This window comes from Schistocerca piceifrons, chromosome 4 (assembly GCF_021461385.2).
Source record: "Schistocerca piceifrons isolate TAMUIC-IGC-003096 chromosome 4, iqSchPice1.1, whole genome shotgun sequence".
In the NCBI taxonomy this organism is placed as follows: Eukaryota; Metazoa; Arthropoda; class Insecta; order Orthoptera; family Acrididae; genus Schistocerca; species Schistocerca piceifrons.
Genome location: NC_060141.1, coordinates 17,955,217 through 17,974,685, shown reverse-complemented (window position 1 = coordinate 17,974,685; position 19,469 = coordinate 17,955,217). Strand labels below are relative to the sequence as shown.

Here is a 19,469-nt window from a genome sequence, read left to right as displayed (position 1 = left end):
AAAAGAAAGTTTTTTTCTGCACTTATGAAAACCTACTTACTGAAAAGAACGTGGAAAATCCCCAACGGAAAATTAAAATTAGCTACTAGCCACCGAACACTAAACAAATACCAAGCAGAATGCACAGAGGTACGCCGTTCTGCGCATGCGTGAGTTATCGATACCTAGGGCGCATGCGCGGATTGACTGCAGTTTAGATGATGATGATGTTTGGTTTGTGGGGCGCTCAACTGCGGGGTCATCAGCGCCGTACAAAGTCCCAATTTTTTCACAGTCCAATTTAGCCACGATCACGAATGATGTGGACGTTGATGAAATGATGAAGAAAACACAAACACCCAGTCCCTGGGCAGAGAAAAACCACCAACGCGGCTGGGAATCGAACCCGGGACGCCGTGATCCAGAGGTAGTAACGAAAGCCGGTAGACCACGAGCTGAGGACCCCAGCTTAGAACTGCTGTCTGTTGTGGCGAGCGGGTAATGAGTCTGCTAATTTTCGGAGTTTCACCCATTCTACCGCTAGATGGCTGTCGGCTGGACCAGTGCCGCCCGCGGCGGATCGTCGTGTAACACCCGCTTTACGCGCTCAGATTGAGATGATGCTTGCCACGTGCCTGTACATAACCTTACGAAAAGGAGAGTCACTGCTCACGAAAAGGGCTAACCGAACAACTGACAGCGCTGTACCTACAAGGGATGGGCTAACACATGGAAACAACGCAAACACGACGTATCACTGTGCCTATACGGTTTAGGAAATGCGTTGGCATACAAAAAAGCTTTTAGTCGTCTCGGAATGGATAAATGTCTTCAAGAAAATCTGATGCCATTCTTGTTGCAAAGTAGTGACGAGTTCAGGTAACGACGATGGAGGCTGATAGCGTTCCGCTACACTTCTCTCTGATGTAGAGCACAAAGGCTGGATAACGTTGAGAGTAGTGACTGGTGACCAGGAGGGACGCGGGAATTTATCCTCGTGCTCACAAAAGCAGTCCTGAGCGGTGCGGTCTGTTGTGAATAGTTGCCCTGTCGTCTCGGAACACATTATCACCACTGCGGAACCAACACTGAACCGTGGCATAGACGTGATCAGCCAAAATGGTCACACAAACCATTGGTTGTAATGTGACTGCGCAAAGCAACAGTGGGACCCATGGAATACCACGATTTGGCTGCGCAAATCATCACCAGATCCCCATCCACGTTCAACTCTTGGCGTTTAAACACGGCCAGAAGTGGGAAACAGTGAGAAGAAAAAAATCTCGTCCTGCCTAATGCCTTTGTTCCTCTGCTCTAGAGCGCACGTTTAAACGCTTCGGTACGATGTTTCCCTGTTGCGGCTGGTTGCATCACTGGTGAGTGGAACTGGAGCGCCATCCCGCCCTGCAGGTGACTTTTTACGGACCTCCCTTCGTGTTGCTTTGGTGCCGACGAAGTTCGCGATTGCGGCAGTCAGTTCTGCGGCGACTTTTGCAGCTGTCGTCCTTCTACTATTCGTCACAAATCTCTTTAATAACCGTCTGTCACTAACACTTAACAAACCGCTTCGTTCGCGTTGCGTCTTAAATGACGATGTTTTCCCGCTTTCCCTGTATGTGGTACAGGTGTTCGATACGGTGCCTCTTGAAACATCAAACACTTCGGCTCCCTTCGTTGAGGAAGCACCAGTCATACGAGCACGGGCAACCTGCCCACGTTCCAAATCACTTCTGGCAGTGCAGTACAGGACACACTGCTCTGGTCACGACTGAAGCTCGCGAAGCATTGAGGACATTCGGCAGCCGCCGCTAGTGGTCAGCTACATCAGCGCAAACTGCAGGCTCTGCTGGCACCTGCGTTTACGTTCAAGCATGCATTTCTTCCAGTTTCTCCTTATTTTATGTCCAACCCCCGTGTTTATAGACATTGTACGAAATGGCAGTACAACTGGTCCACTGGCGGTCGGCGATCACACTAAAAGCACTTGCAGTGAAATTTATCCAAAAGGTTTATTTCAAGGCACACAGACTTTAGATCTCCCGATCATGCTTCACGGGACATCCGTGACAGTTGCTCATACTCTACGACTATTTTTGCTAGTAACAGAACAGACTTCAATCATAGTGTGTTAATTTACCGTTTACGTCCGACATATCTGGAAACAGCAACCCCATTTTCGAAGCCCAAGTTTATGTTCTTGGTCTTTACATCTGCTTCAATTTATCTCCTAGCAGTAAATGAAAGACACAGTTGTTAGTTTTACGAAAAAATTGACTGACGCAGCATTTATTTTAGAAGCACTTATATGGCTACAAATGGTTCACTTTCTCTATTGATGAAACTACATCCATATTTACACTTACACTCCAAATAACATAACGTGTTTGTAGCTGTACTGCAATCATCAAACGACACACTTTCACTTGTCATTCTTTGATGTGTTAAATAAATACATGTCATATTGTTTTAGGTACATAAATAAAATAAAAGAATAAAATGAAATATCCGAGTGGCTTGGTAGTTAAAATTAATTTACCTGGATTTTACACCCGAAGAACGAGATCTGGCAGTTTTAGTAGCAAGCTACGTGACGCACGTTACTCGTCACAATTCTCTACTTTGTGTGTACACTCACAGACAAAAAGAAAAAAAAAAATATCGATGCACCACTGACGAATTATCCGAGGACATCGGTAAATCTGATGTCGAGGGAAACAAGTGATTACAATTTGAGAGAAATTTGACAATTTATTCAAGAGATTCACAAACTGAGCAAGTCAACAACGCGTTGGTCCCCCTCTGGCCCTTATGCAACCAGTCATTCGGCTTGACACTGATTGACAGAGCTGTCTGATATCTTCCTGAGGGATGTTGTTGTTGTTGTTGTTGTTGTGATCTTCAGTCCTGAGACTGGTTTGATGTAGCTCTCCATGCTACTCTATCGTGTGCATGCTTCTTCACCTCCCAGTACTTACTGCAACCTTCATCCTTCTGAATCTGCATAGTGTATTCATCTCTTGGTCTCCCTCTACGATTTGTACCCTCGACGCTGCCCTCCATTGGTAAATTTGTGATCCCTTGATGCCTCAGAACATGTCGTACCAACCGGTCCCTTCTTCTTGTCAAGTTGTGCCGCAAACTCCTCTTCTCCGCAATTCTATTCAATACATCCTCATTAGTTACGTGATCTACCCATATAATCTTCAGCATTCTTCTTCCTGACACTTAAATCTATACTCGATGTTAACAAATTTCTCTTCTTCAGAAACGCTTTCCTTGCCATTGCCAGTCTACATTTTATATCCTCTCTACTTCCATCATCATCAGTTATTTTGCTCCCCAAATAGCAAAACTCCTTTACTACCTTAAGTGTGTCATTTCCTAATCTAATTCCCTCAGCATCACCCGAGTTAATTCGACTACATTCCATTATCCTCGTTTTGCTTTTGTTGATGTTCGTATTATATCCTCCTTTGAAGATACTGTCCATTCCGTTCAGCTGCTCTCGCAAGTCCCTTGCTGCATCTCACAGAATTACAATGTCATCGGCGAACCTCAAAGTTTTTATTTCTTCTCCATGGATTTTAATACCTATCCTGAGGGATATCGTGCCGAATTCTGTGCAACTGATTGGCTGGAGGGCCCTCCCCATAATGCTCCGAACTTTCTCAGTTTTGCGGGCTCAGGTAAGCTTTGGCAAGCACGGGCGGGCATTATCTTAAACGTAAGCCCAGGATGCCTGCCACGAAGGACACCAGAACGGTGCGTAGAGTATCGTAGACGTACCTGCTTTGCTGCCGGGGTGCCGCAGACGACAATCAAGTCACACCGCAGACCACCACTCGGACCGCACAGCGGGCGACAGTCAGTGTGGTACCCCCTCCCCCCCTCCCCCCCACTGTCACGGCGTTTCCAGACACGTCTTCGCTGGCCGTCGGGATCATTCCGAAGCGCGACTCGTTACTGAAACAGTTCTACTCCAGTCAATGTGATTACAGGTGGGATGCCAACCTGACTGTATCCCGTCGTACGGCCCGACAACCAGGTGTGATCGTCCGGGGCGCCACTCCTTTCCACGTCTGGATTCCTTTGGTTGTCATCCGCGGTACCCACACAGCACACCGGTACGTCGATGATATTCTGTGCCGCGTTTTGATGTCATTCATGGGCTTACAGTTCAGGAAGATAGTGCACGCCTCCACACGTTTTTATTACTTGTGTTCGGAAGAAAGATTGGGTTTAACATACCGTTGACATCGAGGTCATCAGATACCGATATACCAATCACAAGCTCGAATTGTGTCAAGGAGGGGGAACAAAATTGGCTGTGACTTTTCAAAGGAACCATCCCGGCATTTGCCTGGAGTAATTTAGGGAATTAATGTAAAACTTAAATCTTGATGGCCGCACGCGATTTTAAACCGTCGTCCTGCCCCTCGCTCGGTACTTGTCCTCGTGCTTGCCAAACTCTGCTTTGGTCAACAAGGTCACCTGATTCCTCCCCAGCTGGGAACGTATGGAGCAGTGAGAGCAGAGCCCTCCAACCAGTTCGCGATTTTGACGATCTCTCGCGCCAGCTGGACAGAATTTGGCACGATGTCACCTCAGGAGGACATCCAACATCTCTGCCAGTCAGTGCCGAGCCGAATAACTGGTTGCATAAGGGCCAGAGGGGGACCAACGCATTGTTGACTTCCTCTGTTTCTGAAGCTCCTGCTCCTGAATGGGGCATCCAGTTCTTCTGAAATTGTAATCATTTGTTTCAGTGTACATGTACATCACATCTAGCGATTTCCATCGCACTCTGATAATTCCTTCGTGGTGCGTCGTATTTTTCATCTTAGAGTGCAATATATATGTATATATGCTTATGTTATCAAACAATACTATCATGTGTGTCTCTACATCTACATGACGTCTCTGCAATTCATTAAGCACCAGGCAGAGGACTCATCAAAACACTTTCACGCTGTTTCTCTACCGTACTACACTCCAACAATCTGCGGGATAAACGAACACTAACATCTTCCCGTGTGAGTTGTGATTTCTCTTATTTTTTTTGCAATGATCATTTGTCCCTAAGTAGGTGGGCGCCAATAAAACATTTCCGAATTCGCAAGACTAAGTTGATGATTCAAATTTGGTGAAAATCTCTCTCCACAATGAAGAACACCTTTGTTTTAGTGATTTCCAACGCAACCCGCATGTCATATCCGTGCCACTCTACCCCCTATTTAGAGACAATGCAAAACGATCTGCCCTTCTTTGAACATTTTCGACGCTCTCCGTGAGTCCCGTCTGATGCGGATCCCACACTGCATAGCAATACCCCAGAAGAGGACAAACAAATTTAATGTAGGCAGTCTCTTTAGTAGACCTGTTGCATCTTCTAACCTTTTTTGGAAATAAATCGCAGTCCTCGGTTCGCTTTTCGTGCAACATTACGTATGACATCGTTTTAATTTGAACTATTCTTAATTGTAATCACTCAACATTTAGTTGGAATTTACAGCCTTTAGATTTTCCTGCAACCTAAATATAGCGAATTCCTTTTAGTACTCATGTGAATGACCTCCCACTTTTCAATATTTAGTCGACTGCCACTTGCCACAAATCAAGAAAACAGGTAAAATTAAATCAAATAGCTTATACCGTGGAAGTGAGTGTAGTATCGGAAGAGGAGGACAAAATGAGACAGTACGATAATGTGGTGTGTGATATGGTCGGAGTGTGATTGAGTGAGTGTGTGAGGGTGTGGTGTGTGTGTGTGTGTGTGTGTGTGTGTGTGTGTGTGTGTGTGTGTGTGTGTGTGTGTGTTAGAGAGAGAGATATAGAGAGAGGGAGAGAGGGAGAGAGAAAAGGAGAGGGAGAGAGAGAGAGAGAGAGAGAGAGAGAGAGAGAGACAGAGAGAGGGAGATAGAGAGAGGGAGATAGAGAGAGAGAGAGAGAGAGAGAGAGAGGGAAGAGGGTGAGAGAGAGAGAGAGAGAGAGAGAGAGAGAGAGAGAGAGAGAGAGTGGGAGGTAGAGAGTGGGAGAGGGAGAGTGGGAGACTGACAGAAAGATACAAAGAGAGAAAGACAGTGCGTCGAAAAGGAGTGAAGATTTATTTAGGCCTACGTTTCAGCGAGGAAAAAGATATATCTGTTCATTTATTGTTGTGAGACTATTCCATTAAGAAACAGTCATTGCTGGACATGTCAATATTTTATCAGTCTGGAATGAATACGTAGACGAATTACAGTTATTGACATGCATCCAATTGCAGAAGATATAGTCGAATAACAAATTTCTGTTGATATTTTCAAGAAACTTCTCCTGCTTGTCCTTTAGTAATTTCCATTTGATTTTAATTCAGACATTCTGGCCGCTTCACTCACCGGCAGCGTTCGTGGCGCCCCAGCCGGCGGCAGTGAAGCTCGGCGGGTCTCCGTCCTGCGTGTTGAGACAGGCGGGGAAGACGGCGTCGCTGAACTCCACCCTCCTGTCCAGCCTCAGCAGCGCTATGTCGCCGTAGGACCGCCGCTTCCTGTAGCTGGGGTGCAGCACGATCTCTGAGATCTCGTAGTCTGCGTCATAGTCTCCTGTGGACGTCAGATCGACCGTCCCGAGGCGTACTGCCACCGGTCTGCCCCTGCAGCAGACGCGAAGCATGTTAGACTCTTCATCAGTCCTCACTCTCCGGATGTCGCAGATTTACAGCTCTAACATGGATGTCGTCTTGACTATATTAATCAGGGATAGGAGAGCCCGGCTGTGTAACTATCATTATATCCCTAACTTAAGATTTGGGTGAAAACAGATAACCTGCGTCATTATTTGGTGCAAGAATTGTAATGAAGCGCCAGATTATGGATTCAAAGGTCACAGGTTCGTTTCCTGGGCATCCCTAGGATTGTTATTAGTCACTTATCACTGGACAGTAATTTGGTCGCATTCCAGTTTAGCTATACCTCACGAGACTATAATTTATAAACCTGGAATGTAGCGCTCCACGTCGGGTCACTTTGCTGGACGATTTGCCCAAAAAACAGCAAATGGGTTGGTCAGCAGATTTTGAATGAAAGACGACTGACGGGGACTGGATGTTGTGTTGTCCGCATCATCGTTTCACCATGATCGACGTTTAAGTCGCCAAAGTGGCGTCAAATAAAAAGATGCTGTCTCCCTACTAATAATGTCAAAATGGTTCAAATGGCTCTGAGCACTATGGGACTCAACTTCTGAGGTCATTAGTCCCCTAGAACTTAGAACTACTTAAACCTAACTAACCTAAAGACATCACACACATCCATGCCCGAGGCAGGATTTGAACCTGCGACCGTAGCGGTCTCGCGGTTCCAGACGCCATAATAATGTCATACCATCATTTCATTTCATGCTCGGATGGGTTAGAATAGATACTTTGTGTTCACTGGAACTGACGTGTCTATGTCACAAGTATCGAACGTACCATGCTAGAACTTTTAATTGAAAACACGTTACTGAGACTCTGTATGAAATTCCGGTTAGAAAGTAACCATCTTTTCTGATTGTTCGGCAAATCGGTGGCTAAGGCATTGGATTCAAATCCTTGCCTGGTCATAATATTTACGTTTTATGCGGTTTCCCCGTATCAGGTAAGTGGAATTCAGGGATGGTATTTTTGCAAAGGAGACGGCCGATTTCCTTTCTAATCGCAGTCCAGTCAGTGCTTGGCTCCGACTCTAATTACCCAAACGCCCTTTCTTCCGAATGTTTGTAAAAATTAATCAATAAGAATATCTATTTCTGAAATCAGTGAGGTCAAGTGCATGGCTTTGCAGAAGCGGTACTATAATAGAGTGTAGCTGATGCCTCTAGACTACTCAATATGCAATCAAAGAGCACTTGGAATTCTTTTTCGAAGGGGATTACAAACGAGATTTGTTTGTGAGTACACAAAGCAACAACAGTCGTTGCTGGAAGACATAGGCAAACCAGCATGCAAGATACATTGATGAGCTACGCATGACGCGTGCCTGGAGGCCCGTGTGGCCGGTCATTGTCTTACTGAAGTACGGCAGGTGGAGGTGCCCAAAGAAGGGAACATTCTGCAGGCTCTAGAACATGCCTGACATAGAGTAGCAACCCTTCGTGCAGACTACTATCAGCATGTTGGTGTCTGTTGGCCAGGCACGTTTAGTCTTTCCGTGATTTCACAAAATCGTTTAACGCAAATGCCGGGATGTTTCCTCCGAAACGGAGTGACCCTTTCCCCGTCCTTCCCCAGTCCGTGCTCCACCTCCACATCACCAATGAGTCCGTTGACGACGGCACATTTAACGCTAATTTCCTTCCTTCTTTTCCTTTCGTAGCGCACTACTACTGAACTAGTGAATCGACTTTCCCATTTTACCGACGACGCACACAATGCCAACATTCCACCTGTCATTAACACGCGTTCCCAAGTATTAATGTGACATGGTAGTCTCTGCATGAATCGCTGCCACCAACTGACGATACATCAGAGGAGAGATTAGATATTTTTTTGTGCCTCAGAGATGTACAGAGAAGGCTACTCACGTGACCCTGTTGGCGCAGCAGTGGGCCGCGGTGAGGACGAACTGGTCGCTGATGAGGGTCCCTCCGCACAGCCAGCTGAGGCCCTCCGTGTTGGGGACGTTGAAGCCCAGCGCCGCCTGCAACACACCACAGCCGTCTCAAGAGTCTGAACCGATGCCCGTGAACCCGTTGCAAAACGAGACACAGAAACGTGTGTTTGACTTTGCTCACCATATCGAGAAACTTAGTCAAAATATTCCGGTCTATTATGCCGTGGTCGAATGGATTTCACATTAAAACCCAATCTTTACGTCCCCATTTGCGGATGCCATTTTCAAGGGGAATCGTATCTTCTTTGAGAGTCCGATTCACACACCGGCTCGCTAATGACTGCAGCAAAATTCCGTTTACCCATGCTCCCGCACAGCGGCGTGACGTCATATGCTTTGAACACCCGAGTACAATAGGCCGTTGTCGGTTGCCGTCGTCCGCTGTTGCTATAATCGCATTGTTGATCCAGATATCGTTCAATTTCACGTCCTCCTCCTTTCTAGTGAAACTACTGGTACGTTTAACAATCTCTATTGTTCGTATGTACAGACTTCAACGGTATCTGCTGGTGGCTGCCCATACCTGGGCCGCATCAAAATGAATGTGGTGGTCTCCGGTTGCAAAACGTGTTCCACAAAGGCTGACCTGTCAGTCTCTCCCTCTCTACTATTCTCCTTCTAGTCGTTTATTTGACCGTTTTTCTGTAGAGCCCACGTACAACTTCCCACAACTACACGCTATCCTATAAATTCCTGTTTTTATTCCAGCGGTTTGCCACTATCCTTGGCCAGTTTTAGGTGATCCTGTATCTTCTGCGTCGGTTTGTAGATTACCATGATGTTCCGTTTCTCAGGCCGCGCGGGGCAGCTGAGCGGTGTACGGCGTCTTGTCACGCTCCGCGCGGCTCCCCTGTCGGAGATTCGAGTCCTCCCTCGGGCATGGGGGTGTGTGTTGTCCTTAGGGTAAGTTAGTATAATTAGTGTGTAAGCTTAGGGATCGATGACCACAGCAGTTTGGTCCCATAAGACCTTACAACCAATTTCCAATTTTTTTCCGTTTCTCAAGATTTTTCATATGCGGTCTGTAGCTTTCTTAGCTAAGGATAAGAAAACTTTCGATTTTACCGGCACGTGTACATCGGTATCCATTTTGGGCGGCGGTCTTAAAGCTCTTTTTACCTCAGCGGCCTAATAACCATTCTTGAGCAAATGCACTGGTGAGGTTTTTTAATTCCACGTCAAGCAGCTCTCGTTTGCAGATGATGATTGCTCTATCGGTCAATCTTTTTGTGATACCGTGCTTTTACTGTGGATGGTCGTTCGAATCCTGGTGTTGGTAACTGACTGTGTGCGTGGGTTTTCGGTGAACCGAGTGGGACAAGTTACCGGCTACGGCCAGTTACGCTCGGGAATTCAAAGCGAGTGACGTCACGTTCTTACATTGGAGCACGCTTAAACGGACTTCTGATGCAGTCATTAGCGAGGCGGGGCGTGAATCGGCCGCTCAAAGAAGCTACCTTGGGCTTTAATGCAAAATCCGTCCGACCATGGCATAGTAGCGCGAAATATTTTATTAATTGTGACTTACCCTGTCGCTGAACTTAACATTTTACGATTCTGGAAATGTTTTGTTGGCACTAGGCATAAGGCGTATGCAGGCCCTCTGCTTACAGGGTGTTCGAAAGTCTTTGCACCGCAAGTCCGACGGTGATGGAGGACGTCATGGGGGAACCAATTTTGCTTGGAGACAAGATGTTCACTAAGGCTTCCGGTGGCGCTAGCCGTCCTTTAGTATTCGTCGGCGCTGGGACGATGAGTTTTCACCGAACTAGCAGGGTGTGCTAACCAGTGTCCTGCATGCTACAGGGTTATTACAAATGATTGAAGCGATTTCACAGCTCTACAATAACTTTATTATTTGAGATATTTTCACAATGCTTTGCACACGCATACAAAAACTCAAAAAGTTTTTTTAGGCATTCACAAATGCTCGATATGTGCCCCTTTAGTGATTCGGCAGACATCAAGCCGATAATCAAGTTCCTTCCACACTCGGCGCAGCATGTCCCCATCAATGAGTTCGAAAGCATCGTTGATGCGAGCTCGCAGTTCTGGCTCGTTTCTTGGTAGAGGAGGTTTAAACACTGAATCTTTCACATAACCCCACAGAAAGAAATCGCATTGGGTTAAGTTGGGAGAGCGTGGAGGCCATGACATGAATTGCTGATCATGATATCCACCACGACCGATCCATCGGTTTTCCAATCTCCTGTTTAAGAAATGCCGAACATCATGATGGAAGTGTGATGGAGCACCATCCTGTTGAAAGATGAAGTCGGCGCTGTCGGTCTCCAGTTGTGGCATGAGCCAATTTTCCAGTATGTCCAGATACACGTGTCCTGTAACGTTTTTTTCGCAGAAGAAAAAGTGGCCGTAAACTTTAAACCGTGAGATTGCACAAAACACGTTAACTTTTGGTGAATTGCGAATTTGCTGCACGAATGCGTGAGGATTCTCTACCGCCCAGATTCGCACATTGTGTCTGTTCACTTCACCATTAAGAAAAAATGTTGCTTCATCACTGAAAACAAGTTTCGCACTGAACGCATCCTCTTCCATGGGCTGTTGCAACCGCGTCGAAAATTCAAAGCTTTTGACTTTGTCATCGGGTGTCAGGGCTTGTAGCAATTGTAAACGGTAAGGCTTCTGCTTTAGCCTTTTCTGTAAGATTTTCAAAACCGTCGGCTGTGGTACGTTTAGCTCCCTGCTTGCTTTATTCGTCGACTTCCACACTTGCCCGCACGCGTTCAACCGTTTCTTCGCTCACTGCAGGCCGACCCGTTGATTTCCTCTTACAGAGGCATCCAGAAGCTTTAAACTGCGCATACCATCGCCGAATGGAGTTAGCAGTTGGTGGATCTTTGTTGAACTTCGTCCTGAAGTGTCGTTGCACTGTTATGACTGACTGATGTGAGTGCATTTCAAGCACGACATACGCTTTCTCGGCTCCTGTCGCCATTTTGTCTCACTGCGCTCTCGAGCGCTCTGGCGGCAGAAACCTGAAGTGCGGCTTCAGCCGAACAAAACTTTGAGTTTTTCTACGTATCTGTAGTGTGTCGTGACCATAAGTCAATGAATGGAGCTACAGTGAATTTATGAAATCTCTTCAATCATTTGTAATAGCTCTGTACGTACCCCAGTAAAATGATAGAGTCATTAACGATAAGAAAACCTTAATAATGTTTAGAGGCTCGGCCTGTCCCTTTTCATACATATCAGATGACTGGCTTATTGCCATCACAGACTGGCTACGCACGCTGCAGGTTGCCAATGCCCTGCCGCCTCTCACGGGCGTAACCAGTAAGTCAGGACGTCTGGCGTCGATGTGAAGCCTGAGAGAGCGTTTTGTCTCTGCCAAAAGTTGTTTCCCATGACTCGATCCCTGACCCCCAGGCGTCTGATGCAATGACTCTGAAACACCACACATATACTTCGTAAAAATTTCAATTTCAATTTCCGTACCCTAAGTCAGAATTATACCGTTTCAGTGTTTTAACCTCGATACAATATCATACGGTAGAAATTGCTCAGAGAATAAGTTCTTAAACTCACCATGTGTGGGAATTCGAGTTGGCCAACCGGTTTGCCTAGGAGAATGTAGAACTCAGGGCCGCTCCGCTCGTTTTTGTATTTGCGGCAGGCTGTGGAAAACGAGAAGAAGAAGGTGATTCAGTGAGCAAGATTCAGCACGTTTGAGCACAGAACACAGTCTATCTTCCTTTACATTCTTGTTGCATAGATTGCGCTTCGGCCTGTATGTGTGAAGCTAGACCTGTCCATCTACCTTTCATGTGAATCCCCCACTTGTGGTTGCTTCAGAAAATGCTAAATAAAACAGACAGCATGTTTTGGATTTGCCTCACGAAACGTTTCCAGTTTGTATATGAAATGATGCTCAACGTAATTTACACTCTAACGGCATGAGTTTTCAAATGCAGAGATGTTTAAACAGGCAGAATACGGCGCTGCGGTCGGCAAAGCCTATGTAAGACAAAAAGTCACGGGCGCAGTTGTTAATGTGTGAGTGAATTCCTAAGGAGCCAAACTGCTGAGGTCATCGGTCCCTAGACTTACACGCTACTTAAACTTACTCGAACTAACTTATGCTAAGGACAACACACACACCCATGCTCGAAGGAGAACTCGAAACCTCGGCCGGAGGGACCACGCAATCTGTGCGCTGTTGTTAGATCGGTTACTGCTGCTACAATGACAGGTTATTAAGATTTAAGTGACATTGAAAGTGGTGTTATAGTAGGCGCACGGGACACAGCATCTCCGAGGTAGCGATGAAGTGGCGATTTTCCCGTACGACCATTTCATGAGTGTACCGTAAATATCAGGAATCCGGTAAAACATCAAATTTCCGACATCGCTGTGGCCGAAAAAAGATCCTGCAAGAACGGAGGCAACGCTTGAAGGGGGTCGTTCATTGTGACAGAAGTGCAACCCTTCCGGAAACTGCTGCAGATTTCAATGGTGAGCCGTCAACAAGCACCAGAGTGTGAACCATTCAACGGGACATCATTGATATGGCCTATCGGAGCCGAAGACGTGCTCGTGTACCCTTGATGACTGCACGACACAAAGCTTTACACCACGCCTGGACCTGTCAACAGCGATATTGGACTGTTGACGGCTGGAAACATGTTGCGTCGTCGGACAAGTCTCGTTTCAAATTGTATCGAACGGATGGACGTGTACGGGTATGGAGACAACCTCATCAGCCCACGGACCCTGCATGTCAGCAGGGGACTGTTGAAGCTGGTGGAAGCGCTGTAATGGTGTGGGGCGTATGGAGTTGGAGTGATATGGGATCCATTCACAGATGACTCGTACGTAACCATCCTGTCTGATCACCTGCATCCATTAGTGTCCATTGTGCATTCCGACGGACTTGGGCAATTCTAGCAGAACAATACGACACCCCACACATCTACAGTTGCTACAGAATGGCCCCAGGAACACTCTTCTGAGTTTAAATGCTTCCGCTGGTCACCAAACTCCCCAGACATGTAAATTATTGATCATATCTGGGATGTCTTAGAACATGCTATTCAGAGAGATCTCCATCCCCTCGTACTTTTAGGGATTTATGGACAGCTCTGCAAGATTCGTGGTGTGGATTACCTCCAGCACTACTTCAGACATTAGTCGAGACCTTGCCAAGTCGTGTTGCAGCACTTCTGCGTGCTCACGATGCCCTACACGATATTAGGCAGGTGTACCAGTTTCATTGGCTCTTTAGTGTATAATATATTTTAATACAATTTAAATGAAAAAGCAAGAAATTAACGTTATTCTGTGTCGACTATCAATTCAGAAAACTTGTTTACATGTTTTTCCACACCTTCGTAGCAATTCTATCAAGAAATCATTGGCAGGATCATATAAACACAGCTACATTGCGCTGCCGAGTATGGAATTCATGTTAGATTAGTTCCTCATTCACATTAGCACGATTAGTGATCTGTTTCATAAAATTTTGCGACTTACTCTGAAGTTAAGAATACACCAGTTGTAGTGCGTGCAAAATGCCGTGGCCGCTGGACGCGCAGTCTGGTGGGGAACCATGGTGGGAGGTGCAGTGGTTGGGGGGTCGCTCAGAGCGCTGTAGTGGAAAAAGGGGATCTCTGGAGGGGAAGCGCCGTTCCAAACTGAAGCCTATGCTCACATTTTTTGTAAATGTTAATTGGGGCCCCTCCTCGCCCACACTTACATGCTGACCATTCAGAAAGATCTACTGTCACTTCTGGTTTCGTTAGTGTCTAAAAGGAATTCCGCCGAAAACGCAGCGATTTATTTTCGCCTGGCTTCTTAACCATTTGTTTCAGAGAAACGTCATGACTGCGAATTTTGAGTAAAAGATATACATTTCTCTGGCTGGCATGTCAAAATTTCCTTCTTTTGCCAAAAAGACAGCACAGTCTGCACTGTCTCATTTCACTAACATGTTGTGCAGACACAATTGCGAGACAATTATGAAACAGTGGTTTATTAAGTTTATTAGGTGAGGAAGAGAGGAACAGTGAAGTCAGTAGCTTATGAAGAAGCACATCCTCTGTACAAAGAAACCTGTAATGTGTTCACGTATGTTGTTCCGAAACCCATAAGATTTCTCATTTCACCAGCTATCGACGGTCCTTAAAAATTACATTATTTTTCCAAAAAAGTCTGTAATTACTAGAATAACTCGGTGGATAACGAAGTTTTATATAATAACAATATAGTAAAATACACTCTTCTAGCCGGCCGCGGTGGCCGTGCGGTTCTAGGAGCTGCAGTCCGGAACCGCGGGGCTGCTACGGTCGCAGGTTCGAATCCTGCCACGGGCATGGATGTGTGTGATGTCCTTAGGTTAGTTAGGTTTAAGTAGTATTTGAACCAATATCTGAAACCTTTTATGAAACATGAGGCATTTTGTGGATATTTCACTCTGGCTTTACCACAGGCACGTCACGATCGCAAATGAGTGAGCTACATCAGATCAATTTTTTCGAGACAGGCGACAAATAAATACCACCACCGAAGTGTACAAAAAAAATCAATATGTTAGCTAAATTTCCTACTCAACAACATATTTTTTAATTTGCATCGAACGAAAAATCATAGCGACACCTATTTTTCATTGCACGCTTTTCGAAATTTCGCGCAGTGTCTTACCTTCGCATAAATAGCAAAACAACTACGACCATTAAAGAAATGATGGGTACATCATAATGAAACTGAAATATAAAACTATAAGGAAAGAAAAAATGTTTTTAACAGAATAGTTTATGTAAAATAGTTTGAGAAAGATTGCAGTCAGCGCGCCTCGATTCTGTCATCGCTGATCGGACGAAAGGTGGAAAACACTTACCGGTTTCATCTTCCGAACAAACGAATGAACTGACCATCAGGGCAAAGTGAGTTCTGGCAATGAATTGTTCAACTGGGTAAACCTGAATATTTCTGGAATCTCACCTGCAGATATTTCAGCGCTCGTTTAACTTTAGGTCTCTGTATCTCAGAATGAACAAAAATGGACTTGTACCACTATTTAAATAAGCCTTTCATATGTGACGCAGGCTTATTTTGGCAATATCTCGGCTAAAAAGCTGCTCCAGATCGATGTCTACGAATGTGATACACATATTACATACAATCTGGAAAGAAATAATGTGGGTAAGAACCAGGAATGTACTATTCGGTTGGGGGTAATAACGTGGAAATGAAAGGCGGAGGAATAGGCTGAGAGACAGAGAAGGGGTAGGAGGACATGGAAGCAGATGTTAAAGAGGAGTAGGTGGACACTGTGAGGGGAGAGGGAAATGAACGAAGAAAGAGAATAGGAGGAGACGATGGGCTGCGAGATGGGTAGGAGAAAATGAACAGAGAAAGGGAAGAAGAGATAGACAGTGGAGAACATGGACAAGAGAGAGGAGCAGGAGATGATAGACAGAGAGAGGCGGAGGGGGAGATGGGCAAGAAGAGGGGTGAGGAGCAGGCAGGTGGACAGAGATAGGACCTGGAGGAGATGGAGCTGGCTGGAAGAAGTGGACGGTGGGAGGAGGAGAAGGAGACAGACAGAGAGAGATTGAAGAAGAAGATAAGCTAATAGAATTGGAACAAATACATAACCGTGCTACAATTGGTACTCAGCTAGTTGGAAACAAAATAATTACCGAATCATGAATAAGCAGTTGTCCACCATTGCGAATTGCGCCAGAGACGGTATAGATGTTGAAAAATGGCTCTGAGCACTATGGGACTTAACATCTATGGTCATCAGTCCTCTAGAGCTTAGAACTACTTAAACCTAACTAACCTAAGGACATCACACAACACCCTGTCATCACGAGGCAGAGAAAATCCCTGACTCCGCCGGGAATCGAACCTGGGAACCCGGGCGTGTGAAGCGAGAACGCTACCGCACGACCACGAGCTGCGGACCTATAGATGTTGAAGAAAAGGAAGAAGCCTTCTACATAAGTGGCACTTTTTCCCGTATATTACTGACCACGACACGACATTTCGAATAATTAGAAGGATTGTAACTGAGAAAAAAAAGGGTTCGTGTCTCCTAGAACGAAGTTCCGAGTTTTTCACACTTGTGGAAATAAGCGTCATTTTTTACTGAAGTGGTCTGGACGAGAGAACTGGCCGTTATGTTGCACGGACCAGTGTAAGACCTGCTCACCTGCTACACTGGGCCGTTCCTCCTCGATCCCCGCGCGGCCCTCGTCTGCCCAGATGTCGTTGTCACCGGCGTCGCCGTACGGGTCCCGCACCTCGTCGTCTCCGTCGTCGTACCGATCCCAGCAGTCAGCCGGGACGCCGCCGTCGTACTCGTCGCGCCCCGTGTCGTCGCGCTGGTCGTCCGTGCAGCAGACGACCTCGTCGAAGCCGACGAAGCCGCAGCGGCGCGGCAACGGCCGGCGCTCGAGTATGGCGCCGAGCGCGCTGCGGCAGTGGCGGACCCTGCGGCAAGTGCCGGGGGCGGCGGACGCGTCGTCCCAGCAGGCGGCGCCCTCTGCGGGAGGACAGCGATAACAACAGTAGCAGCAGCAGCGCTCTGTGTACCAACTGCTCTGCGGCGCTCTGGAGGGGCGGACCTTGCCGCGAAAGGGGTGGGGGCGGCTCCAGGAGGGGTGTTGGTGGGGGGGGGGGCCGTGGGTGCCGTGGCCGGCGCTGGGGGCGGCGCCGGGGGCGGCAGAGTGGCGTCCCAGCAGGCGTCGCCCTTGCAGGAGAAGCGACAACAACTGCGTTTTGTATAGACTGCAGGCCGTCTGTATGCAGTGGACACGCGGCAAACCACAAAGTAACACTAGGAAGTGCAGTAAATGCTCGGAAGGGAAAATGGTTAGCATCACAGTGCAGTCTTTCTCAGGACATCGTATTATACCTGTGTGAGAAGGAGGAACACCTCCCAGGAAGTGATGGAGAGCAGAACACTGGCCTGTCCAGACTACAGTTTATCCCTACCACATTTTGTTGGTAGTGAAACTTGTTCCCAAATTTCACTTGGGAGTGACGTTAGCGATATAGTCACGTTCGAGGACATTTTCCGGATGCTAAAACAACTTGCATATCATTCCAATCAGTAGGAATGCTTCGTTCCGCCACCGAACTACGGTATGCCTCTGCTGTAAGAGAAGCAACTGCTTCATGTTCTGTAGAATAGCATAGGTTTCTCACGACATCTACAGTGTTGTCCAAAGCAAGGTTCGCGTTCCGCAACGATACCGCACAAGAGTGCAGTCGCAGCATGCCGCACCGGCGATTGAGAAACGCCGGGGTAGCCACGCCTCCTACAACTTCGCTACTCCACCGCAGTCAGTGATCTACTTCTGTCTGTGCAGGGAAACGCTCAGCCCTAGGTCGCAGTCACCGATCGAGACGTCAGTAACATCTTAGAAAGCCTACCACTGAATTAATCTTTTAAATCCACAGTGTCAAGAGTGTGCCGCGAACACCAAATTTGAGGCGTTACCTCTCACCACAGGCAACGCTGTGGCCGACGGCCTTCACTTAACGATCGAGAGCAGCTGCTTTTGCGTAGAGTTGTCGGTGCTAACAGACAAGCAACACTCCATGTAGTAACCGCAGAAATCAATGTGGGACGTACGATGAACACATCCGTTAGGACAGTGTATCGATGTTTACATCAATGGGCTATAGAAGCAGACGACCGATGCGAGAGCCGTTACCAACAGCATGACATCGTCCACAGCATTTCTCAAAATGTGGGTTGCACGCTAGACGACTGTAAAACTGTGGCCTGGTCAGATGATTCCCCCCATCCGGTCTGGTTAGAGTGTGGAGCAGGTTCTATGAAGCCATGGAGCCGAGTTGTGGACAAGGCACTGTGCAGGCTCGTGGTGGCTTCGTTATAATGTGCGCTGTGTTTCCATGGAATGGCATGGGTGAACTGAACTGGTCACTGACTGGAAATGGTTATATTCGGCTACTTGGACACCATCTGCAGCCATTTGTGGACTTCGTCTTTCCAAACAGCCACATTTTTGTGGATGACAACGCACCATGTCACCGAACTTGAGTTGTTCGCGTTTGTTTTGAAGAATATAGGCAACCCAGTTAGCAGCTTCGCGAAACGGGCTGCCTTCGCACCTTCCAGGACACAAAGCGTGAACGCCTTGCACCAACCAACTGACGCTTGCCGCATCGCAAACGAAGACCGAATTGAGCACCTGTAGCGTGAGTTACAATATTGGACAGATGCCCCGTCCACTGATGTCTGTCTGTTTTCAGTGTGTCTTGTAGCTATAGCTCAGTCGTCTCCTGAAAACCTGGAGGTACTTATGATAATCCTGTATGTCTTACCTTCAGCCCTCGAACCTCCTTGGGAAACGAAACGGAGGGAAATATTGTTTTCATACTGTTAGTTCTAACAGATTATTAAAATAACGATACAAAAATGTTTTTGAATAAAATTGGTAGTCAAAGCGTTAAATATGTAGACAGAATTTAAAGTGAACATTGTCAATTATACTTCACTTTAAGTGAAGAAACTTACAAATTTGTGTGTATCAGGTGACATTTTAATTTTCAGAAACAGTTGTTAATACTCAGAACATTCCTGCGGAATGTGGAATGTGGAACGTGGAAGTTAAGTAAACCTTCTTATCTCTATTGTCGAAAACGAAACTAATATTTTGTGCGTTATAGTTCCATTCGAACTCCTCTTGGCGCAATCCAAAGAATCCACCATTTTACCGGCGAGCATATCTTCGTCCAGTACAACAAGGTCGTCTTTCCTCTGTTGAGCGATGTTAGCTGTATTTCTATCCTGTGGTCACCAGTACTTATTTTATTGCTAGTACCATGATTGAAACGAGGCATCACAGTACAGTCTTTCTC

At 46.6% G+C, this 19,469-nt stretch overlaps 1 protein-coding gene across 1 annotated transcript in view; it reads right to left on the bottom strand.

The window, feature by feature from the left end:
* LOC124795551 (serine protease persephone-like) overlaps positions 1-19,469 on the bottom strand; it is a 40,405-nt gene that overhangs the window by 6,270 nt on the left and 14,666 nt on the right. The window contains exons 2-5 of the mRNA XM_047259624.1: positions 16,789-17,121; positions 12,162-12,250; positions 8,521-8,636; positions 6,357-6,610 (exon numbers count right to left, since the gene is read on the bottom strand). Coding sequence (XP_047115580.1) covers positions 6,357-6,610; positions 8,521-8,636; positions 12,162-12,250; positions 16,789-17,121 — 792 coding nt within the window. The remainder of the gene's footprint in view (positions 1-6,356; positions 6,611-8,520; positions 8,637-12,161; positions 12,251-16,788; positions 17,122-19,469) is intronic.